A 26602-nucleotide genomic window follows, 5' to 3' on the forward strand; every position below is an offset into this window, starting at 1 on the left:
ACCATAAATTGGTTCTCCAGCTATTTATCAAATAGACACCAAGCCGTAAAATGGAAAAAGGCCACTTCCTCTTTCCTTAGTACCCCCACTGGAGTTCCACAAGGATCGATTCTTGGTCCCCTTCTTTTTAATATATTTATAAATGATTTCCACAAATCCATTCCATTCGCTAACATCATCCAATATGCAGACGATTCTACCATTATCTGCTCTGCCACCTCTTCCTCCTTGCTTCAAAAACTTACTCAAGAAGCTTTTTCAATCACAGAACATTGGATGAAAATAAATCACTTAGCCCTCAATGCCTCCAAAACAAAGCTAATGGTATTTACCCCTTCTAAAGCCACCTACTTCAACATAAACACCTTCTCTATCACAAGCCAAGATAACACACCCCTGGAACTGGTGTCTGAAACCAAGTTACTTGGTGTACAAATAGACAATCGGCTCAATTTCAATTCCCATCTACAACTAAATATAAAAAAAAACCCATCGAAAACTAGGTATGCTCTACCGGCAGAATCAGTACCTTACAAGCTCCTCCAAAATCACTCTCACTTCCTCCTTTCTTATCCCCTCCCTCCTCTATGGGGCTCCACTGTTAACTAATCTGCAGACCTCTCTAAAAAACCAGCTTGCTTCCTGCTATAATAAAATCGCCAAATTCGCTAACAGCCATAGATCATCCACCCATCACTGTTCCTCTCTCCTAAAACTAAATTGGCTTGAACTACCCAATCACCTCACATATATACAACTGACTTTAGCTCATAAGCTCATTCTCAGCCCCTCTCTTTGTCCCTCCCTATCTTCTGCCTTTAAAATGCACCTACCAAATAGAGTCTTAAGATCTAACAATCAAAACCTACTAGAAGTTCATAAACCATCCCATCCCCCAGGCAAACACCTACTATCCTTTAACCTAGCCCGCCTTTGGAACTCACTCCCACCATCCATACGCACCACCTCCAACCAGCACATGTTCAAAAAATCTCTTCATACACATCTAAAGTCCCAATGGGAATGCTCTTGCTCTCACCCCTCATAAACATATGATTACCTCACTTTACCTAACAAATCTTATCTGCCTACTGAAAAACCACTCCATATTGTAAAACAACATCACTGTCTCATCATGTTTACCTCACAATAATCCTCATTGTATTGTATTGTTTTGAATGCTTGTAAATTTTGACCATAATGTTTTATCTTTTACTTTTGTATAATTTTAGTAGTAATCCTGTATGTACCTAATCTGCCTGATTTTTGGAGCTTTTCTCCCCAGGACTCCATTGAAAACGGGTTCTTTTTGGCCCAATGTACTATCCTGGTAAACTAACTGCAAATAAATAAATAAATACATTTTCTTTTTCATTCTGTTGCAATGTTTTTTGCATTCACTGAGACTAACTACTACATATTCTATAAGCATCAATGTGCCTAATGTTGATCATTTGATGTTTTTTTTCCAGTTGTTTTCTCTGTTACTGTATTCACTACTTCTAGTATAGTTGGTTTAGATTTGAATTCTATTTTTGACATCACCATAACTAGAGACAGCAATTCCCTACCACTTCTAGGCAATTCTGATTCATAGTTCAGAAAAAATCATCTCCCTCATCACACCAATCTGCCCACCCAGTATCTCTGATAGTGCATTCCGCAGGGAATCATTAAAGTCTGCTAACTCACCACACTCCCAGAAAATATGTTCCCAATTACTTCTTTCTTCCGTCACTCCTCCCAACATTTGCTGTCTACCTGAGGAAAAATTCTCTGGAGTATTCTTGGGGTATAAAAATATCTATGTAAACATTACCAAGCAAAAATCCTAAATCCTCTACATTTTGTTGCATATTTGGGAGACATACATATATCCTCCCATTGTTTCTATGTGACATGCTTATCTAATTTCTCTTCCCAATTCGTTCTAGCCTCCTCTGATTGATTCTTATAGTTATCATGCAATATTTTATACGCTCTAGTAAGTATTCCTTTTTAATGGTAGCTTCTGTTCTAGATTCTACTAAAAACTCTACCAGTGCTGGTCTTTCATTTTGGACCCCTATTTCTTTTCTTTGCCTATACTCTGATACTAATCCTTGATAGGCAAGGCAATCTCTAACCTGCAATCCAAAGAAATTCTTGGTGTCTTCCCATTCTATCATTTTGCCCTCTAGCTATTTGCTCTCAGTACCTTGGTTCCTTTGTCAATTTTCAATAATAAATTCCAGCCCCGTCTTGCCTACTGTATACATCTCTAATTGCAGTTATCCCTATCAGCAGAATTTGCTTTCTCTATTCCACTGTTGGCTTACTTCTTAGGATACTTTCTGCTATTTTACAGATATAATATTCTGTATGAATATTGTTATTCTCATTAAAGGCCTGCATCCAAAATCCCAGCCTCTCCTTTTTTCTTGAGCTTCCCCTTTTCACTTTGAATTACAGTTTTCTGCTTCTGCTATGTATAGGAGCCTTAACTGTGTAGCTCTGAAATACCCCCCTCAAATTGGGTAATGCTAATCCGCCCTGTTTTACTGGAATAATCAGCTTATCCCACTTGACTCTTGCCATTTCCCCTCTCAGATAAATTCCTTCAGCTCTTTATTAATCTGTATCCACAACTTCTCCTCTGGTTAATAAAATATGCCTGACCTGTGTACAAAACTAATGGAAATAAAAATATTTTAACTACTTGTATCTTACTATCCATATAACAAACCTTACATTTTCTCAGTTTTTGTATTATCTTTTGTTTACTTCTCTTCCTACGCATCCTTAGGTGCTACACGAGAATCATTTTTAATCTATATAAATACTTAATTTTATATGTCCCCATAAATATGGATATTGCTGAACCAATTCATATGTGGGTACATAACTTACTGCTATTGCCTTTGTTTTAGCTTCATTAATTCTGTACCCCCCAAAAATCTGAAACAGTCGCAAAACATTCTACAACACTGTAATATTTATTTTTGGCTTTATCAGGTATAAAACATCATCTGTAAATACAGCCAGCTTTTCTTGACTAAAATACCAATTATGTCCTTGAATTTCTGAGTCCCTTATTTTCTTTGCCAATGGTTCTAAATATAATGTAAATAACAAAGGGGAAAGAGGACACTCCTGGCTGGTTCCTCTGCTCAAGTAGAAATTAACAGAGAGGACCCTACCCACTTTAATTTTCACCTCCAATCCCTCATATATCTTCCTAATCAACCTTATCATTTTTTCAGGAAATGCAAATGCTTCCATTGCCCTGCTCATAAAGTCCCAGCTTACTCTGTCAAATGCTTTCTCTGCAGCAAGACCCACCATCAACAATGGTATTTTCTTACATTCTGCTTCCCACTGGATCATTAATGTTCTGTTAATGTTGTCAAATGTTTGCCTCCCCTCCACAAAACCGCACAGATCCATATCTATCAATTTTGGCTTTAGTTTTGCCATTCTTTTAGCCATTATAAACATGAACACTTTACTATCATGGTTTATTATTGAAATGGGCCTGTATGAAGCTGCATCTGATGGATCTTTACCTTCTTTAGGTATTACAGCCACCAATGCTTTCTTCCATGATATTGGTACTTGTACTCCACTTAAAATATTGTTAAACAAAACCTTCCAGATCTTTATCAGTTTTTTCCCTCCTAGCATCCAAACTTCTACAGGAATACCATCTATTCCCAGGGACTTTCCTGTAGACTGGTTATAAATCACAATTTTTATCTCATCTCCTCCTATCCTAACCGTTAGCAATTGAGACTCATCTACCTTTAACCTTGGCATATTTAATTCTCCCATAAACATTTCCATTTGTACCTTTTCTTGATTTTCATATTTCTCTGCTTTATATATACTTTCATACAATTTGAGAAATACTTCTAATACCTCTACAGTATCTTGTTATGTTCCTTGTTATAGGCTCCCTAAGTTTGGCAACAGCCCTTTCTACTTTGTTACCTAAGTTGTTGTGCTAAAAGATTTTATGCTTTAGTGTTATTATCAAAAAACAGTTGCTTAGCACCAATCTTTCTAAACTCATGTATATTATTAAGCTAATCCCTTATTTTCTGCTTAGCATTGTGCATTTGATCCTCCTCTTGTTCTGTGAGAGTCCCCCTATTCTGCAATACTTTTGTCAGTTTCTCTAAACAATTCTTGTTACCTCTTAAACATAGCTCCCTTTCTTTTATTTCCACCTTAATTTTATCCCACGCCCTAGCTATATTTTCAGAAGTAATTTATATCCCTCGAATATGAATAATCTCCACTACCCATTCCTTAAATTTCTCTCTTTTCAACATATTGGTGGGAAAGGATCAGTGTCTCTTTCTTATTTCATTACCTTGAGTTTTTATTTTAGTTATTATTGGTGTATGATCTGAAATAGTTATTGGGTGTGTATTAACCGTGCATGTTCCTCTGAAATTTAAATTCTGTCTAGCCTAGCCCAGTTTTTACATCTTAGGGAATAATATGCAAATTCACTCCAAACTCCTATTACTGAATTCACATCTTCCATGCCAAATAGTTATATAAATTTCTTCAAAAATCGACCCTACTTTGTTATACTTTCCCTTCTGGGCTCCCCAGACATATCTTCACTGCTGCAAATCAAATTCCAGTCCCCACTTATAATATTCCTTGCTGAAAAATGATTATTTCTCCCAGAATTTTCTTACGCTCCACTATAGCAGTTTTAGGTTGAATATAAATACATACCAGTGTAATCCTCCGCCCTTTCCAGTAGTCCATTAGTAGTACAAACCTGACATTATATTTTTTTTATCCTATTCTATCAGTATTGAAGCTCCTCTTGCAATTAATATAAATACTCCCCTTTAACTATGTCCCAGATATTCTGCTGAATAACCATCCTGAAAACCTCTTTATCAAATTCACGTTCATTCTTTCCAAGTTTGTCTCCTGTTACATATTTATTTGCACTCTACATTTTTCAATACAGTTCACTATTTGTTTTTTCTATTTATATGTGAGACTATTGACATTTAAAGACATTACAGAAGGCACAACTCCATTAAAAAGTTATTATTCTCACCTTTTAAGTATAACACCTTTTCTGTTAAATGTCTGGTTCCAGCTTTTGTGTTATATGTATGCTCTGTTTGGCAGTTTGAACTATGATATAGTTGTTTCTTGTCATATCAATTTGAGTCTATGTTACATCTTACAAACATTTTTGTTCTATTGAAAGTCCTCAAAAAAGTCCCAATACCCCCTAAAACCTACTAATGTAATACTAACACACAAAACTATGTACATCTTTATGAAGTTTTACCCTCCTACTAGGAACCAATGTCCCAAACTGACATCCACACTCATAGACTTGAGTTAACCTAAAAGAAAGATTATCCATGCAAAGTCACATGGTGCAGTCTGTGCTTCTAAGTGCTAACTGGTTTTGTCTTATCTTTATATCACTCCCAGCGGGGGAAACCCCTGAATGCTTTCAGAACATTATCTCCTAGCCAGTTTCTCTTTTCATTTTCCCCCAGCCACTCTTCAGCAGACTGTAACCAATTTCACTTTATCAGATTGTCTCCACTTCTGCCTGGTTTACAATGAGCAATTATTCTCCACAAACACTCTGCTGTCTCCCACTTTTAGTATTTTATCCTTCTGCCACAGTTTTGTCAGATTCATTCCTTCGGCTGGTAGGATTGCATCTTTACTATTAAAAGGTCTAGGTTGCTTTCTCATAGCCAGATTTGGCACCCTCATACAATGCGCCCTTTCAACTAACAACTCCTGCTGTGGAATACCAGACCAGTTGCTTATATGTGCTTTCATACAATTAATGCAGTCTGTTCTTTCCAGCTTCTCTGCTATAGCTAAACATCTCAGGTTTTCCCTGCGTGCTTTGTCCTCTAATTCTATTATTATTTTTAAACATCTCTTCCTGAGCAGTCTCATATTCAGCCTTTTCTTCATTTCAACCTCAAATTTATCACCTCAGCTAAATATCTGTTTAAAGCTTCTTCCATTTTTTTCCAGCCTTTTGTTGATGGTGTTGACATACTTCTCAGTGTGTCGTTAATTTAAACAGGTATGTGTGCAGTTGCCTAATATCTCCCTGTAAGTTACTAAAAGTCATATCTGGAGGGTGCATTGCTTTTTGCTAACAGCTGCAGAACTTTCCCCAGTCAGTGTTTCTTCCTCAATTTTGTAGATGATTTTTTTTCTAGGTGCTCTGTGTTTCTTTTTTTCCTGGCATCTAGCACTACACTTACTAGCCACTTATTGAAATTTACCCATAAAGTCAACTAGAATAAATGAGCCAAATGTCAATGGCACTAAAGTGGACAAGTTAATGTTGATAACACAATGTTGACACAATTCTGAGCAAGCTCTGAGAATTAATCTCTAAGCAAGCAATGTTAACAACATGCTGCTTCCTCCCATACCCCCTGCTAATTATTTATTCCAACTCAGAGCCTGCACAATTGCTGGGGACAATGCATATTCCCCAATTCCTGGGTCTGTCAATCTCGAACACCTGTTGATCATCTGTTTTGTTCACCAAGGCATGTAGACAACACAGTTTGACATGAAAGATTTTTGATTATTTTAAGCCATATCATATATATAAATATATACATATGTATATAAATAAATATATTTTTAAATATGTATGCTGACATGAAAATTTAGTTTATATATATATATATATATATATATATATATATATATATATACACACACACACACACACACACACACACACACACACACACACACACACATATACATATGTATGTGAGTCTAGTTATTGTTGTGTTAATGCTGTAAAATGCCTGAAATTGTGCCATCTTGCCCAGAATGAGGCAACTGACTATTCCACATAATCCAGTTATATATAGAAATAAAATCTTACATATGCGCGCGCACACACACACTCAAACATATATATAGATAAATATGTATGTGTGTGAGAGAGTATATACAGAAACATAAGCACACCTCATCAGTTGCTCTTCCTGTTTTTCACATCACTGATGATCATGGAATACATAAAACTCTATGCACTACAGACAACACAAAGCCCTCAAAAAAATACCTTCACATACAGCAGAACTGAACATATATTATAAATGGTGAATTTGCCACTCTAGTTTGTCTTTGAACAAATAATCTACAATCTTAAATTAATAATGGATTATATGAATATTTAAAAAAACATGCAAATTTACATACTCTGTCAAGCTCTCGTAATCTTGGGAAATTGTTCTTCCACTCTGTTTCAAGGTTGAAGCGTGTGGCTAAAACAATTAAGTAGTGTTAATGTTAATATGAATGTAATCAACGTAGAAATGCTTAATTGCTAAACGACTGCCACAACAAACAATTTTATTATAATGAAGTTGATGCAAGAAGACCAAGTCCTTAATCTTCTGAAAGCAAATTAGTAGAGCATTCCCTTAAGTTTTAGCACAATATAATAACTTTCCATACATGGCCCTGGTAATTGAGAATTCTAAAAGCCAATGTAGCTGAATAGAAAATTCTCCTCCCAAATCTATCCAAAACCTTACACTCCACTCCCCCGGAGATAGGACAGTATACACCAAACGCCTATTGCCAGCTGAGGTAGAAATGGCTGCAGAATCAGACCAAAGGTGAGAAAACAAGAATTTGGTAATCTGGGAACCTCTATAAAATCTGTCTTTCTTGGGACTGAAGACTGGGAATCTGGATTATTGCAGGCAGCATTAAAGACATCCTCCATAGTTGGAAAAATAGGAGGAATAGGAGTAATGTGAGACATCCACTTGTAATAACTCATAGTTCCTCATTTCAGGAGGCGCCTCCAAATGTTCCCAAAAAAGGCATCATCCATCCCTGAAACAGATTCAGAAAAAGAAAACTCCTCCAAGGGAGATGGGATATATGTCCTTTCCCCAGAATCAGAGTCCTGGCCTTAGGAATCCACAGGAGAGGGAACTCTGTGCCTCTACGAATGTCAGACTTTTCTGACTAAATTCAGGATTTTCTGCATCACAATAGTACTCGGGTAACAATTTTTGAACTCCAAGACCAAATGGTTGCAATGAACTTCTAGCTAAGTTAAGAATATTATCCATTTGTACCATAGATGTATCCTTAGATGTCTAGCCTTTTGTTTCTTTTTCCTAGGTACAGTATACCTGGAAGAAGGCCAACTAGGGGATAGCTCCCCAACTACCTTGAGAAGAATCGCCCAGGGTATACTTTCAGACCCAAAAAGGAAGATGGTTTTCCCATGTCCTCACTGGACACTGAACCAGCCACACTGGATGTGTCTGATCTCCTGTTTGTGATTACATAAGAAGCAACATCACAGAAACACAGAGAGACCAGTGGAGGAGCTGAGGAACAGAGAATGTCCACTACAAGATCCATTAACAGCAGCTGAGGCACAGACTGAGCCTGCAGTGACTGCAATTACTTGCTTTTAGTATGCATATTCTTTTTGGGTACAATGGAAGTAGAAACAACAGGACCAGAGTGAGCATCCATGCTGTGACCAAGACAAAAAGAACCTAATTGCTGTTAAGCTGTGCTGAAAAGAGTCAGTTGAAAGGTAAGTGTTCCCAAGCAGCACATGCAACCTTACATAGGTTCATAGATTAGTACTAGGCTAACTGCCCTTGCGAGCCATTTTAAGCCTAGCCAATTATCCCTTGTGAGACTCAAACCCTGCACCTTGTGTTTGTAAGGCAAACAACTTAATCATTAGGCCACCTTTCCAACCCCCTTCCTCAAACAGTCCCAAAGCAATCCATAAAATCCCTGATTGAATAGTAGTCCCTTTCCCTGGACTGCTGCGGCCAAAAATAAACACTGTGGTAAGCTGTCACAAAGTACACAAGCACTACAATCAATGTCCATTATTTTAACACTCATTTTAAGTAAAACATGAATACCTAAACTCACAACTTGCAAAACCTGTGCACTTTTAACACAAAAAAATGCCACCAAGAAAAGAAATAAGTCTATAAAGTTATTAAGGCATTTCAAGACATGAAACTACAGATATTTAAAGAAATACTAGGTTTCTTAAAGAAAAAATGTCACTTTTAGTAAAAATTAAAAAATATGCTTGAATCTTAAAAAGGACAATGAATTCAGTGTGGAAGGGTTCCCCACAGGGGGATTATCTGCCAGAAATGAGCCTGCAGACCAACTGCTGCTCTTGAAAGCTCTTTAGACACTTCCTGTGAAGTGGCAAGAAAGTACTGAAGTCACATCTTTCTATCTGCAGTTTACCTGCTTGGTGCTGGCCAATCAGCAGCCAAAGAGAAGGAGGGACCTTACTGCTTTCTAGACAGAAAGCAACCCAAATAGCCAAAGGCTACTAGTGCAGTGGGAAAGATGAACATCTTCAAAATGGTTTTGTTTGTGTCTTTCGGCTTTTCCCGATTAGGGGTCGTCACAGCGAACTCCGGTCCGCTAATGATTGGCAGTTGATTTTTACGTACTGGCTTGCCAGGCCTGATGCACAACCTTCAACTAAGGTACGCCCATTCACGCATGTCTCCACGCAGAAGACGCTCTAGCTGAGAACTGGACAGTGTCTTACTGTGAGGCGACAACGCTACCGCAGCACCACCACCGCGGGTGAACATCTTCAAAAATGAACATCTTCAAAATGGTAAGAATGAATAAAATAATTGTATGCGCATCTAATAAAGGCTGAGGAGCTTTTCAAAATCTGACAGGGTGCTGGTCAATCAGCAGCGAGAGGGAATTTGTGGAAGGGAGCCAAAGCTTATGAAGCAGGACAGTTGTTGCTTCCTAGGCAGGAAATAACCCAAGCAGCCAAAAGCTAGTGCATCAGTGGGAATGATAAACATCTATAAAATGACAATAATGAATAAAATAAATTATGTGTACATTTGATAAAAGACCAAGGAGCTTTTCAAAATCCAACAGTTTATTTATACAGAAAATGATAGCTTTCTGTCTTCAACTGCAGTCTAAACAGGCTTCTGTAACTCCTGGTTAGCGTTTTGTCCTCTAACCTATTGCAAAATATAAGTAATGTGACACAGTCTTTGAGTTCATATGTTTCTTCTGCTGTACATTTTAATATGAATCCTTCTGAGTTGGTTTAATGTCATATTCCAGGAAGGGTTTTCTCAATTTTTTTATATTACATTTTAAAAACTGAAACTTTTGTTAAAAGACTTATGGAAAACGTGACCAGCATTTAGTCACTAAATTATAAAAGTTAGTTTTTAAACAGAGTAAACTTGCATTGAAGTCTTTACTACTTTTACATTAAAATATAATACTAGCATACATTCTATGCTGTTTGCTCTGTTTTCCGTTGACTAGAAGGGTCAAAGTCCAGGAAGAATCTTCACAATTTTTCTTCTTGGGCTGCAATGATTTGACTTTAACAGCACAGCAGTGTAGTACACATGCTGGTTTTTAAATTGGAATAGATCTAAAATGCAGACATCAGGCTAGTCGATACCCTCTAGTTGGGAAAAACACATCAACATATTCAATTACTCAAAACATAAAATTCACCACCGATTCCACACACACCAATGCACATGCAGACTAACTCAAGTTACAAACCATCTAACATACACACACACACACACACACACACACACACACACACACACACACACACACACACACACACACACACACTTCTTAGATAGGGGATTTTGCCCCTCCAACATACCCAAAATGTAAGCAATCAGCCTTCTAAATAACACAGCTGAGGACAAAGAGACCCACAGACATCTATCTTGCCTTGCATCCACTTCTCACCCCTTTTACACAACCTGCACCACACACACCAGATGTACACTTTCAAACACATCCTGCATCTTTCACCTGCTCGGCACACGTATTTCCCACTGTGGTGTGTGTGTGTGTGTGTGTGTGTGTGTGTGTGTGTGTGTGTGTGTGTGTGTGTGTGTAAAATATATGACAAATGCACACTTACAACAAGAGTGAAGGTTTTGTTCATGTACTGTAAAAATGGATGCATGTGCTCCCAAGAAAGGCAAGACATTTTCTGTACTTGTTTTAACAATTCAACTGTGTAAAAACTGCTCCATAAGGGGGTTGCTGAAAAGTATCTTCAATATTTGCAGGACATTTTAATTGTCTTAAGTGTCACTGCTGGCAGTAAGAAAGAGAATGAAACTTTAAAAGCAAAGTGTCATATTCTGTAAAGCAATCCTCAAAGGGATCTATTAGAGGCAGATCCTACTGAACTGAAGCAAGCAGGCACATTTTTCACTGTAATATTCAGTTAATTGTCACTTTATTCATATTCCCATGGTGACACCTTAAGTCATGGAAGTTAAATCTATAAAATACTTCAAAGGATAAACTGCTAAAGTAATAAATCTCAAATCTACATTGAACCTGTATCTGAAGAATTAGTAAATCATAACATTTATACAAAGACATCAAGCATATATAAAATACACAGTCAATGACATTTCTAGGATTTTTTGTATAATACAGAGTTTGTGTGCCCAAAAAGGACAGCAAAATAAGGAATTTACTCAAACAGATAAAGTCACCCTTACCCTGTAGGCTAAAGACCTGTAAACAGAACAATCCAACATTCATCTTTGCATCACAGCATTCAAAGCCAAGCCTTCCTAATGTGCATTTAAGGGTTATTTTGTTCAGCTTTCTGCATTATGATTTAGTTCAGGCAGGACATCTTATCCATGACACTTACTATGGGAACATTTGTTGTAGTATATTGGCAAGTCAGAAGAGCATTAATGCCCATGTTTGAAATATTTATTTGTATGTATGTATGTACATATGGGTCTACTTCACTTTACAAGCTCATTTGTCAGACATTCATTTCACAGACACCAAATCACTTAAACTTCACTACACCTAAAGTTCACTTCACCTAAAACTCATTTCACTGACAATTAGTACTGGCAGTCTGAGTACTGTAAGGCAAGTAAAAGGTATATGTCCTTTTACCCACTGTAGTGCGACCCTGGAGTTGGTATATACAGTTGGGAGGGTAGGGGGCATAACCCCCCACCTAGTTTGGTTTTACTGAACAATATAAAACCAAACCAGAGGATATAAAATCAAACTAGGTGGGGTGCCCCCCACATCCCCCTACCTATATATACTAACTCCAGGGTCGCACCACAGTGGGGAAAAGGACATATACAGTACAGTTGTGTACACTTGCCATAAATGTAGATGTCCGAGTGTATGCACTGTTGCAGTCATTACATTTGGGTAATTTGCTGGCAGGTTGCTCTCAGTTGGCCTGAATTCCAAAGTCTTGGGTCTTGCATCGGTTGCTGTCTCCTCCTCCATGACATCAGGTCGTCAGGGGTATAAAACATGCAGCCGACACCATTTTCTTCAGTCTTTCTTGCTGCGCGGTGCCCGAAGCAGAAGCATTTCGCAAGTGCCAGTCGGCCAACTACTGAAATATTCGAGTTTGAGTTTCAGAACCAAAGTCTTCACTGTACCCCATTGGGGAAACTTTTTTCTTGCTTTTTACCAATGTCAGGAAAATGTTAATAATTGCATTACATGTGGGAAGCAAATACCTCATAAGGATTTCCATTTATACTGTATTCCTAGCCTAGGCCCTGATCACAACGTGCCTGGCTGTCGGTTTTGTGTTAGATTTAACCAACGCACTATTAAGCGTCAGTATATTTTTGCATCAAAGTATTTTGGAAACAGATTTATCTACCCAGAAATGTCGTCAGATAGCAATCCGACTACCGGAGTACATAAAAAACGCAAAGAAAAGGACAGAGAAAGGCAGTTGAGATCCAAACCGTTGACGAAGCTTCTCCTAAGCCAGTCGCCGGTACTCAGTGAAGCGCTTTCGCAGCCTATGATACCCGCTACCTTTGAGTCGCATGCCTCTACCGACACCCATGTGGAGTCCGGCATGCCGCAAGAAACTCAAGGTATTGGCCCGACAGATGTGTCTCCTTCGGATGGGTCCGGAGCCGCTGAGCAGGCACCGGCTTCTGAGGGTGTATTCAAACCTCAACATTTGTATATCAAACCAAAGACAGCTGCAAAATCAAAGACAAAAACAACTAAAACTAAAAAAATGATGCCTGTGCCACGTGCACAGGCCTCTATGCCTAAAAAACAGATGATCAAAATGGCTGAAGACCTTATTACCTTGATCAGGGGTACCCATCCCCCTCCAGATAAGAGGCCTAGGCAAGACACAGACTATGAATCTTCAGATCAGGTTTCTATTTCTTCTGATTCCTCTTCTGATCAGGAATTATTTTTGCCTCTCTATGAGGATTCTGACGCTGAGGAGTCTATTCCATCTGCATCTCCTGCTGAGGATTATTCATTTGGAGAAACCTTGCATACTTTGTGGGAGCATTTTCACTGGGAGAGTCAAGACTTCTCAGAATCAAAAAAGAGGCCCAGGGATTTCCTTCTCCTCCCTCAGCACAAGCCTTTAGCCATTCCCCCTGTTTTAGACATTGTGGATGATGTGTTTTCGAAGTCAAGCTTGACCCTTGACTCCTTTCCTCCGACTCCCAGTAAGCCTGACAGATATTACAGGGTCCCTGACTCACATAAATTTTTGTTTAGAAACCCTGCTGCTGATCCTGAAACTATTTCTCAGGGTCCAAAGGGAGTTAAGGCCTCAAAAGTAAAATCCCACCCCCTCTGACAGAGATTCAAGGGCACTGGACAGATGGGGAAAAAAGGTTTATACATCTGCAACCTTGGCAATCAGGGCCTTAAACTCTCAATTCCATATGCTTAAGTACCAACAACATGTTATGGGGTTGCTAAACAGAAAATGATGTTGATTTCAGAATGTGCAGAAAATAAAGAATTGCAGGAATTATTGCATGCAGCTGAACAAGATGGAAAGCATCATTTGCAATATGGTTTTGATTCTTTAGAGGCCTCCTGCAGGGCCGCAGTTACTGGATCTGTGATTAGGAGGCATGCCTGGTTAAAGGAACAAAATTTGCCTGATCATGTTAACGCTAAATTGCTAGATGCACATTTACAGCATGATTCTCTGTTTGGTATTAAGGCAGAAGAGGTTTTAAAGAAAATGGAAGACAAAGTTAAGTCTATGCAAACTGTTAAAGACTTCTTACAAGTGCAGCCAAGATTCAGTAGACATTGGCCTACAAAGAATTGGTCCTTTCCTGTGTCAGACAGAGCTCAAAGGAGAAAATCCAGACGCTCTAAGGGTTTCCAGATACCAGGCGCAAGACTCATACAGGTCAAAGCAACGGGGCGCATCCACCTACAAATCTGGAGGAGATAAAGCGCAAACCTACAGAAAGCAATCCCAATGATTTCCCACTGCCTACACCAAGCACTTATCTTTTGGCAGCACCCATGGGGGAAAATTAGCACTTTTTGCTCAAAATTGGCAGTTAATAACCCAGGACAAGTGGGTACTAAACATCGTATCACAGGGATACAGATTCCATTTCCACACTCTGCCAATGGCAAATGGTTGGCCAGATCTGCCAAAAAATCAATGGGCAGAGGCACAGAAACAGGTTACATCCCTCATGGATATGGGGGCCATTCCGACAGTACCAGAACAGGAAAAAGGATAGGGTTTTTACTCAAGACTGTTCTTGGTACCCGGAAAGGACAAGGCCTGGCGGCCAATACTAGATTTATCAATTTTGAACACATACCTGGACATTCCAAAATTCAACATGCTGACTTTGCAGCAGTTTCTGCCCATGCTGGGCAAGAAAGCTTGGCTGGTGATTTTAGACCTAAAAGAGGCATACCTGCATGTCCCAATAAGACAGTTGTGCAGAAGATACCTCAGATTCACGGCTGGCTTAATGCATTACCAATTCTCTGCACTGCCCTTTGGCTTATCTACTGCGCCCAGGGTCTTTACAAAGTGCCTGGCACCAGTAATTCCATTTTGCAGACAAAGAAGTATGCAAATATATCCTTACTTTGACAACTGTCTCATTCAGGCAGAGGACAAGGACACTCTTCTTCGACACCTGGTGTTTGTGAAAAGGCTTCTAACATGTCTAGGGTAGACAATAAATGAAAAGAAATCACAACTGGTATCCTCCCAAAAGATAACATTCCTGGGTGCAAGCTTGAATACAACTGCCCAGATGGATTACCTCACGCCAGACAAACAAAGGCAACTGACTACTTACTTCAAACTAATGGCAACAAAAACTCAGTCTTCTGCAAGACAAATTCTGCAGGCTCTGGGCTTCATGGCATCCTGCTAATTCCATATGTAAGACTGCATATGAGGAAACTTCAATGGTACCTAAAAAGTTTATGGAGTCAACATTCACACAATCTGGAAACAATGATTCCTCTCATTCCCTGCCTGCAACAGGAGTTTCTATGGTGGGCAAAGGCCTGTCACCAAAACATGGGATGGCCCTTCACTCTACCCCCTGCCAGCCAAACCTTAACAACAGACGCATCAGATTATGCCTGGGAGGCCCACATGGCAGGAAGATGCATTCAGGGCATATGAGCACCAAAAAGTACAGTTTTGTACCTACCATAAATGTAGATGTTCGAGTGTTCACACTGCTGCAGTCATCACACTCGGGTTATCCTGCTGTCAGGTGGTCCCGCAGTTGGCCAGAGTTCCAAAGTCTTGGTCCGGCGTCGGTCGCTGTTGCTTCTTCCCTGACGTCAGTGCGCCAGGGGTATATAGTATGCATCCGATGCCATTTTCTTCAGTTTTTTCTTGCCCCAGATGTCAGGTGCCCTCAAGTAGGTAGGCAATAGATATTGCTAATCAAAAAATATACATATGAAATAAAAACAATACCTTCAGTTACCAGCAAATACACCCCAAAGGTTGTATAGGATAGAAAGGTATAGATAAGTCCAGCTGGTTCAGAGGGGATGGAGGGAGGGTAACCTGGACTGCAGCAGTGTGAACACTCAAACATCTACATTTATGGTAGGTACAAAACTGTACTATATTCATCATGTTACACTGCTGCAGTCATTGCACTTGTGTAGAATCCCAAAGCTAAGGTTGGGTGGCTGGTCTATAAAGAGTTAGGATTTGCTATGAGGCCCTGCAGAACTGCAGTGGCAAATCCTGCTCTGGATTTAGAGTAAAGAGGCAAGTGGTAATGCTTGGTAAAAGTGTGCACTGAACTCCAAGTTGCAGCCTCCAAAATTTCCTTGGTAGGTACTCCTCTGAGAAAGGCTGCTGAAGTGGCTGTTGCCCTGGTGGAATGTGGCCTAATGTTATTAGGGAGTGATTTTCCATGCTGTGTGCAGCAGTACCGAATACAGTGTCCTATCCATTTGGATATAGTCTGTTTTGAGATAGCCTTGCCCTGTGATCCTGCACCATATGCTACAAACAGTTGTTCAGTTTTCCTGAAAGCTTTTGTTTTGTCCAAGTAGAAGCGTAGCTGCCTGTGTATGTCCAAAGAATGCATAAGTCTCTCCCCTTTATTCTGGGGGTTTGGATAAAAAGTTGGTAAATGGATGGTTTGGTTAAGAGCCACACTAGATACCACCTTTGGTATAAAGGTAGGGTTTGTCCTTAAAGATACTCTGTCCTGATGAAAAATTATAAAAGGTTCCACTGTCATTAATGCTTGTAGCTCTGAGACTCTTCGTGCTGAAGTTACTGCCAGGAGCAGAGTTGTTTTCCATGATAAAAATTTTAGATCAGCTGCATTGGCTGGTTCAAAAGGTGGTAGGGTCAGTTTTTCCAAAACTAAATTGAGGTCCCAAGTTGGTGTTGGTGCTCTCTGGGGTGGTCTTATGTTTTTAGCCCCTCTGAGATACTGCTTTAGCAAGGGATGAGAGAATAAAGGAGGATCCGTGTTGTAATGTGCTGAAATGGCAGAGGTGTGGATCTTAACTGATGAAAATGATAGGCCTCTGTCCAGCACCTCAGTTAAGTATTGTAAAATCTGAGGAATGTTTAGAACAAGAGGGTCAAGGCTTTGAGCCTGGTTCCAGGCGCAGAATCTCTTCCATTTTTCTGAGTAAGCCTTCCTGGTGCTAGGCCTCCTGGCCTCCAAAATGACATCCATAACAGCTTTAGAGAGGTGTTGCCTGTTTGACTAAAGTATTTGCCATGCAGCCAGGTTTAGGGTTTTGAGCTGACAGTGCAGGATCTGATTGTTTTGTTGAGTCAGAAGGTGTGGAAGTTTGGGCAAAATCCATGGTGGGGCCCTGAGCCAAGTTCCTTAAGATAGGGTACCAGTGCTGGCATGGCCAGTCTGGAGCAATCAGGATCATCTGTGGTTTTTCTTGTCTGGCTTTTAGGAGTACCTTTGAAAGAAGAGGCAGTGGTGGGAAGGCATACACTTTTAGGTTTTTCCAGCTGAACTGAAGAGCATCCACTTTCCATGCTTGTTTGTGATAAGTCCTTGTGCAGAATTTTTGTAGTTGGCAATTCAGTGGGGAGGCAAAAAGATCTATGTCTGGGCATCCCCATTTTTGCGTTATCATGCTGAAGATTTGTGGATTCAATTTCCATTCGTAAAGGTCCATGATATTTTTGTTTAGGTCGTCTGCCAGAGTATTTTTCTTTCCTGACAGGAATTGTGCTTGCAGGTGAACTTGGTACATTAGAGCTGTGTTCCACAAGGTCATGGCTTGCCTGCATAGGGGATAAGAATGTGTGCCCCCTTGCTTGTTTATGTACCACATTACTGTGGTGTTGTCTGTCTTTAGTAATAGCTGTCCTGGATGTAGAAGGTCCTTGAAAGCTGTTAGGGCATTTTGAACAGCCAACATCTCTTTTTGATTGATGTGAAGATGCATCTGGTCTGTGGTCCACTTGCCCTGAATGCATTTTCCTGCCATGTGTGCTCCCCAGGCGTAATCCGAAGCATCTGTTGTTAGAGTTTGCCTGGCTGTGGGTTGGGTAAACGGCTGACCCTTGTTTAGGTGACATGCCTGTGCCCACCATCGAATCTCCTGTTGCAGGCAGGGAATCATTGGTATTACTGCTTCTAAACTGTGAGAGTGCTGAGTCCAAACACTTTTTAGGTACCATTGTAATTTCCTCATATGCAGTCTGGCATATGATATTAGTAGTATGCAGGATGCCAGGAATCCCAGGGCCTGCAGAATTTTTCTTGCAGGTAGATGGGACTTTTTTGCTAGTAATTGAAAATATTGAGTTAGTTGAACTTGTTTGTCTGGCGTGAGGTAAGCCATCTGGGCCGTTGTATTTAAGTTGGCACCCAGGAATGTAATCTGTTGTGAGGGTACTAGTTTTGACTTCTTTTCGTTTACTGTGTACCCTAGAGAAATTAGCAACTTTTTCACAAACACCAGAAGCTGTAGAAAAATGTCATTTGTCTCTGCTTGAATGAGGCAGTCGTCCAGGTATAGATATATTTGAATTCCTTTTTGTCTGCAAAATGCAATTACTGGTGCCAGGCACTTTGTGAAGACCCTGGGCGCAGTAGATAAGCCAAAGGGCAGTGCAGAGAATTGGTAGTGCATTGTACCAGCTTTGAATCTGAGGTATCTTCTGCAATTTTGTCTGATAGAGACATGCAGGTATGCCTCTTTGAGGTCCAGAGTAACACGCCAAGCCTTCTTGCCCAGCATGGGTAGAAGCTGCTGTAATGTCAACATTTTGAATTTCAGAATATCCAGGTAAGTATTCATAACTGAAAGGTCTAGTATGGGCCTCCATGCTTTGTCCTTTCTGGGGATCAGGAAGAGGTTTGAGTAAAATCCTTGTCCTTGTTCCTGCTGTGGTACTTTTTGAATAGCTCTCATGTCCATGAGGGCTGAAATTTGTTTTTGTGCCTCTGCCCATTGATTTTATGGCAGGTCTGGCATTCCTTTTAGCTTTGGTAAAGTATGAAAGTGGAATCTGTAACCTTGAGACACAATATTCAGAACCCATTTGTCTTGGGTGATTGTTTGCCAGTTTTGAGAGAAAAGTGCTAGTTTTCCCCCTAAGGGGGCTCCCAAAAGGGACGTGCTTGGCATACGAAGAGAAAAGTCATTGTGACTGTTTCCTGTAAGGTTGAGACTTGTCCTCACCTCCTTTTGGGGTTGAGGTGTCCCACTGTCGTTGTCTGTTTGAGCCTTGGGGTTGAGATCTGCCTCTTGGGCGTCTGTATCTGCCTCTCTGTGGCCTGTCTGACACTGGAAAGGACCAGTTCTTGGTTGGCCAATTTCTACTAAACCAAGGTGGCTGTACCTGTAAGAAGTCCTTGACTGTTTGCATAGATTTAGCTTTATCCTCCATTTTCTTTAACACCTCTTCTGCCTTAACACCAAACAAGGTATCATGCTGTAAAGGAGCATCCAATAATTTTGCCTTAACATGATCAGGTAAACTCTGTTCTTTTAACCAAGCATGTCTTCGAATGACAGAACCTGTAACTGCGTCTCTACAAGAGGCCTCTAAAGAATCAAAACCACATTGCAGAGTATGTTTTCCCACCTGTTCAAATGCATGCAATAAATCCTGCATTTCTTTACAGTCAGGAGCTTCTGAGCTTGCAAGTATTTTCTGTTTTAACTGAGCCATTAAATATTGTTGATACTTAAGCATGTGAAACTGGCAATTTAAAGCTCTTACTGCTAAAGTTGCAGACGTGTATACTTTCTTCCCCCATCTATCCAAAGCTCTGGAATCTCTGTCAGAGGGTACTGGATTTTTCGCAATGGAAGCCTCAACGCCTTTTGGACCCTGGGAAATAGTTTCTGGATCAGCAGAAGGGTTTTTGTAAAGAAACTTGTGAGAGTCAGGGACTCTATAATACCTATCTGGCTTGGCTGGAGCAGGGGGCAAAGAGTCAGGAGATAAGCTGGATTCAGAGAACACATCATCCACAATATCTAGCACAGGCGGAATAGCCAGGGGCCTGTGCTGAGGCACTAAGAGGAAATCCCTGAGCCTTTTCTTGGATTCAGAGTAATCCTGACTTTCCGAATGGAAATGTTCCCTCATGGTATGTAAAGTTTCCCCAAAAGAATAATCCTCAGGAGGAGAGGCTGAAGGGATAGATTCTTCAGCATCAGAGTCCTCATAGGGGGGTAGAGAGTATCCCTGGTCTGAAGAGGAATCAGAGGAAATGGAAACCTGATCAGAGGAGTCATAGTCTGTATCCTGCCTAGGCCTTTTCTCAGGAGGGGGATGGGAACCCCTAATTAGAGTAATGAGGTCTTCAGCCATTTTAAGCATCTGTTTCTTAGGCATGGAGGACTGTCCAGGAGAATGCTGTACTTGTTTCTTTGTCTTTAATGGTACCTTTGTCTTGGCTGTTGATTTTATGGTAAGTTGTAAATGTCTGAAAACACCCTCAGAAGCCGATGCCTGCTCAGCGGCACCGGACCCATCTGAAGGATTAGTTACCGTAGGCCCAATACCTTGAGTTTCCAGAGGCCTAGATGTCTCCACGTGGGAGTCGGAAGCGGCCTGTGGCTCTGAGGTAGCGGGTGTCAGGGGGTGCGAAAGCGCCTCACTGAGCACCGGAGAACTGGCTACTGGCCTAGAAGAGGTTTCGTCATCGGTTTTGGACCTCGGATGCCTGTCTTTATCCTTGTCTTTGTGTTTTTTCGGTATTGAGGTCATCGGCTCATCCGACGGCATAGTGTAATTGAACCTTCAGCCAAAGTAGTTTAAAGCAAAATCAAAACGTCTTTTTATAGTGCGTTTGTTAAATCTAGCGCAAAACCGACAGCTTGTGACGTCGTGATCAGGGCCTAGGTATGGAATACAGTAAGAGTGGAAATCCTTATGAGGTATTTGCTTCCCACAAGAAATACAATTATTAACTTTTTCTGACATCGGTCTGAGGCAAGAAAAAGGTTTCCCCCGAAGGTACTTAGCTTTATTGAAGACTTCGGATCTGAAATTCGACTTCGAAAATCTCAGGAGTCGGCCGACCGGCACTTGCGAACTGCTTCTGCTTCGGGCACCACGCGGCAAGAAAGACTGAAGAAAATGGCGTTGGATGCATACTATATACCCCTGGCGCACTGATGTCAGGGAAGAAGCGACAGCAACTGACGCCAGACCAAGACTTTGGAACTCTGGCCGACTGCGGGACCACCAGATGGCAGGATAACCCAAGTGTGATGACTGCAGCAGTGTAACACGATGAACATCAAATGCATCTACATATCAACCAGAAAGAGATGTTAGCTGTTCAAAATGCCCTAACAGCCTTCAAGGACTTGCTTCATCCAGGACAACTACTGATAAAGACGGACAACACCACAGTCATGTGGTATATAAACAAGCAAGGGAGCACAAACTCATACCCCCTTTGCAGATTAGCCATGGCACTGTGGGACACAGCTTTGACCTACCAAATACATCTTCAAGCTCAATTCCTGCCAGGAAAACAAAACACTCTGGCAGACGATTTAAGCAGAAACCTTATGGATCCTCACGAGTGGAAACTAAATCCACAAGTCATCAGCATGATAACAGAGAAATGGGGGAGCCCAGACATAGATCTATTTGCCTCTCCTCAAAATTATCAATTGAAAAGATTCTGCACAAGGACTTATCACAGACAAGCATGGAAAGTGGACTCTCTATCCTTCAGTTGGAAAAACCTATCAGTTTACGCCTTTCCTCCTCTGCCTCTTCTACCCAAGGTCGTCCTAAAAGTCAGACAAGAGAAGCCAAAGATGATATTAATTGCCCCGGACTGGCCCCGCCAGCACTGGTACCCAATCCTAAGAAACTTGTCTCAACACCCAGCTTGGACCTTGCCTCAAAGACCACAACTACTGTCCCAACAAAACAATCAGATCCTGCACAATCAACTACAGACTCTGAACCTGGCAGCATGGCTAATCATGTAATCATACAAACGACACCTCTCAGTAAAGCTGTGATGGATGTCATTTTGGAAGACAGAAGGCCTAGTACTAGAAAATCTTATGCTGATAAATGGAAGAGATGCTGTGCTTGGAATCAAGTACAAGGAACTGATACACCAGAACCACATATTCCTCGGATATTACAATACTTAACTGAGATGCTTGACAAAGGCCTATCTTTCTCATCAATCAAAATCCACGCCTCTGCCATTCTGGCTCATTACAATACAGTGCCACCAGTCTTTTCTCATCCTTTACTAAAGCAGTATCTTAGAGGAGCCAAAAATGTAAGGCCTCCCAGAAGATCACCACTACCTGCATTGGACCTCAATTATGTGTTTGAAAAACTTACCCTGCCTCCATTTGAACCAGCTGCTACCGCTGATATAAAGTTCTTATCATGGAAGACAGCTCTGCTACTAGCAATTACTTCAGCAAGAAGAGTTTCAGAGCTACAGGCCCGCATGGCTGTAGAGCTTTTTATCATATTTTACCCAGACAGGGTGTCTCTGAGGACAAATCCTACTTTTATGCCTAAGGTGGTTTCCAGTGTGGCTCTTAACCAAACAATGCATCTGCCAACTTTTTATCCAAATCCGCAGAACAAAGGGGAGAGAATTCTGCATTCCCTGGATATACACACACAGCTAAGATTCTACCTGAGCAGGACTAAAGCTCTAAGAAAAACTGAGTAATTACTAGTGTCATATGCTGCAGGATCAGAAGGAAAGGCTATTTCAAAGCAGACAATTTCAAAGTGGATAAGCCACTGCATCCGTTTCTGCTACTTACACCATGGTAAACCTGTGCCCAAGGGCATTAGGTTTCATTCCACCAGAGCTGCAGCTGCTTCAGCAGCCTTTCTCAGAGGAGTACCAACCAAAAACATTCTAGAGGCTGCTACTTGGAGTTCTGTTAATACCTTTACAAAGCATTACCATTTGCCTCTCTACTCATAAGTCCAGGGCAGGCTTTGCCACTGCAGTGCTGCAGGGCCTTATAGCTGCACCTAATGCTGTTAGCTCCAGCCTCCCAACCATAGCTTTGGGATTCTACCCAAATGTAATGACTGCAACAGTGAAACACGAAGAACATAGCACAGTTGTGTACACTTACCATAAATGTAGATGTTCGAGTGTATTCACTGTTGTAGTCCATCATTGTAAGGGAAATGAGCTTTAGGTGAAGTGAAGTAGACCCATATATATATATGTATGTATGCAACCAGATCCTAGAAATCCAGTAAAACAAGGTAGTGGTAAAACTGCATGCAAAAAAATCCTATTATATAATAGTAATTTATTTTTTTTAGTCAGCCCCACGATGACAAATTCTGAAAACTAACAGAACAAATTCACACGCCACATGAGAACTGTAGAAAGAAGGCTGCACAAATGTGAAACTGTTATGTTCCTATCTTAAATTCAGTAACCACCATTTTGCACATTTTTTTCTGAAAGTTTTTGATTTTAGAGGTACAATTTACCAGTGGCAAACACATGTGATGTCACACACTGACTACCTATCTATATTTATCCCTTGACTCACCAGTCTTCCCCCTCACTACCGGCAAACACCCACCAATATATCAAGAATATAAATGAAGATTTGGTACTCCAACTGCTAAAAATGGTATGCTCATAAAACATTACTTAAACTGCAGGGCAAGCAATCTCATCCCCAAATCTTATTAGTTCGCCTCCTTGCTACCAGTGAACACTCACCTACAAATTAAAAAAATAAATTAATATCTGGCAGCCTAACAGATAACAAATGATATGCAAGTATAAATTTATTTGACATGCAGGGCAATTCAGCAACCAAGGAAGGATGGACAGCCTGAACTCCACAACTGAAAGGAAGAAAGGTATTAATGACTCATCGTCGTAGGGGGATCCTCTTTGCAGATCACTTGATATGATTACAGTGCACCTTTTACATGAATGACTCTTTTGATGGGTGCTGGGGTTGCGTTAGTCCCAAGCAGTATAAGCACTCAAACTGAAAGGACCAGAAAATCACAACAGACCAGCAAGGAAGCAGAGTACTGAAACACAAGGACTGACTCCACTGCCATGGACCATGACGCCAGCTTAGGAAGGGAACAACACAGGCCCAACGTCCACTGCAAACTGCCTGTGGAGGGCAAACCTTGGAAAAATGGAGGAAGCTAAAGAAAGAAGAGTGAAGCAGACTGCAGACTGGCAGAGCAAATGAATAACTGCACTGCTCTTAGCAGCATGAGATGCTATCAATGCATTTAGTTCTTGCCCTCTCCAACAATGTATCTGTGAAGAAGGAAATGAAAAGTGATGAATACCTCTCTCTAAAAAGAAGAAGAAGGGAAAAAGAAAACACCCACAGAAGTCAGAGTCAACAGAAGAGGAGATTACTCACATATCAAATTCTGCACCATAAGCCCAAAGGACTCTATAGTAGACAGAAGCATGCAAATGTCAAAATAAAAGTTCAAGACCCACAAAGAGAAAAGTTCCGCATGAAGAGAGAGAAGGTAGTTCTCATCATTCAGGAGCTGTTGCCAGCCCGGGGTTGAGCTTCCATCCTACCCGCCCGCCAATCACCAACCCCCCCCATGCTTAGGGACAGGATTTGTCTCAGCACCTCAAAAGACATTAGCCAGTGAACAGATGTCTAGACCATCCCAGATGACTACAGAAAGCTGGTTGACAAAGCACTAGGTACTATGCCATCCATTAATCCAGGACCTCCAGACAAGAGTATCCACTCTTCCACAACCCTTTTCCCCCACCTTTGCACATGAAATTGGGGTGTCAATCTACAGCCAATGTTCACACCACTGGGTAGCTAGACATATTAGCAAAAGATATGTCAGCACGATGCGACTTCACTATCTGGTCTACTGTATTAGTTACGTCCTCAGGTATGCAAAAGGTATCATGAAGATTTGGTCTGTATTTAATTCCAGAATCCACAGGAGAGTGTAAGCCTGGAACCCTTGCTGTGTACTCACCCAGGCTGAAAAAGACAACCTCCTAATTCCACTCCAAAGACAAGAATGACTGATGCCAAAAAATGCTCTCTCCCACCACAGTGAAGGCATCCACTGAGTCAGGATCAGCTAGGACATCTCTAAGCTTATGAAGAAAGTACAACTCTGTCAGCTGCACTGATTATAATAGCAGATGTTTGAATTCTTTACTGTTGCAGTAAACCTTTTAACTTTAAGGGTTATATCTTGCCCAGGATACAACTGGCCATTTCACAGAGCTCTGGTTGCCTCTCACACCTAGACAGTCTGACTACTGATTGACTGACTCCTTGGAGGGAAATCAGCAGAGTACAGAAAACGTCAGGACTTTCTTGCCCATAAAGACAGGAAGAACTTACTCATCTTGACCATCTAAAGATAAAACAGTAAACACAAACTTTAATTCTAACAACCAACTATAAAAAGAAGAAGGGGTTGGTGGGTACAACTACTGCACCAGTGAGGAAACTGAATATCTACTGTTACAGCTTACACAACTGTAGTATGTTCATCATTCTCACTACTGCAGTAGCCTTTTGCCTATGTGTTGAAAACCAAAGCCTATCCAACCGGGCATGAGGAAGGATAAGGATTCAGGTGCCCCTGGAAAATAGGCCTAGATAAGTCAGTCCTGAACCTGGAAATGAAATCTAGATTGTCATGCTTTTTAAAATTACATACAAAGGTCCATGTTGCCGCCATTACAATGCTTCTAAAGTATGCCCATTTCCAATATATCATTGCAGATGCCAAGGATTTAGTAGAAGGTGGCTTTATACTGCCTGGAATAGATTTTCCACAGTGGGTATAATAAAACACAATAACCAAGGATAACCACCTTGAAATAATCTGTTTTGACAAGGGTTATCCCTTCTTTGTCCCATCATAAGAAATGAACAGATGATCTGCTTTTCTAAAGGGCTTAGTTCTGTCAAGACAGTACCTAACCTGCCTATACCTGTCTAGTTTAAGTAAAAACTTTTTTCCCTGGTTCTGAGGATCTGGATAGAACACTGGGAGATTGATGGCTTGATTAAAAGTAAACTCTGAAACAACTCTGGACATAAACCAGGGATTAGTAATTAATGTGACTCTATCTCTATGTAGGAACTGATAGGGTTTACCCACCATGACAGCTTGCAACTCCAGAAGAAAGTAACTTGCACAAATATTTCAGAACCAGTGGTATATAATCCTTGCTGGGACACTGGTTATAAGTTAGACATCAACTAGAAAGTCATGGTTTTCTTGCATCCTTCAGTACCTGTTGCAAAACTTCATGAAACAGAATCAAAACTGAATCATTAAGGTAGTTAGTTGAAGTTTTTTGAGACTGGGGTATATCAGATTCCTCATGTATTGTGTCAGTAGGTCCAGTCTGTAAAAAATCTTGTGGTAATTTCCATTGGTCAGTTCCATAACAAGGGAAAACAAAAGTTGCTTGAGCCAAAGTTTTTTGGGGGAATCCTTCTGAATCTTCACAATTACTCTTGATATCAGTGGAAAGGATGGAAATGTATAAAGGACCCATTTCTAATCGTGGGAATGAAAATACATTGGATTATTTCCTGGCTTGCTTACAAGTAGCCCAGAAGCAGAATTTGTTCAGCTGTCTGTTTTGAAAGAAAGCAACCAGCTCTATTTGAAGTGCTCCACACAAATGGATTAATTCCTAGAAGACCCCCCCCCCCCCCACCATTAAATTTCCATTTGTGGGTGTCTGTTCTGGTCCTGCTCAGCTTGTCTGCAATTACATTTTGC

General features: G+C 40.7%; 1 protein-coding gene across 4 annotated transcripts in view; it reads right to left on the reverse strand.

The window, feature by feature from the left end:
* Positions 1–26602, reverse strand: part of OPA1 (OPA1 mitochondrial dynamin like GTPase) — a 2039562-nt gene that overhangs the window by 825128 nt on the left and 1187832 nt on the right. For all 4 annotated transcript variants that reach the window (XM_044070302.1, XM_044070304.1, XM_044070303.1 and 1 more), the window contains one exon: positions 7225–7289. In XM_044070302.1, coding sequence (XP_043926237.1) covers positions 7225–7289 — 65 coding nt within the window. The remainder of the gene's footprint in view (positions 1–7224; positions 7290–26602) is intronic.

This window comes from Protopterus annectens, chromosome 4.part1, assembly GCF_019279795.1.
Source record: "Protopterus annectens isolate FY-2018-M chromosome 4.part1, PAN1.0, whole genome shotgun sequence".
Classification (NCBI taxonomy): Eukaryota; Metazoa; Chordata; order Ceratodontiformes; family Protopteridae; genus Protopterus; species Protopterus annectens.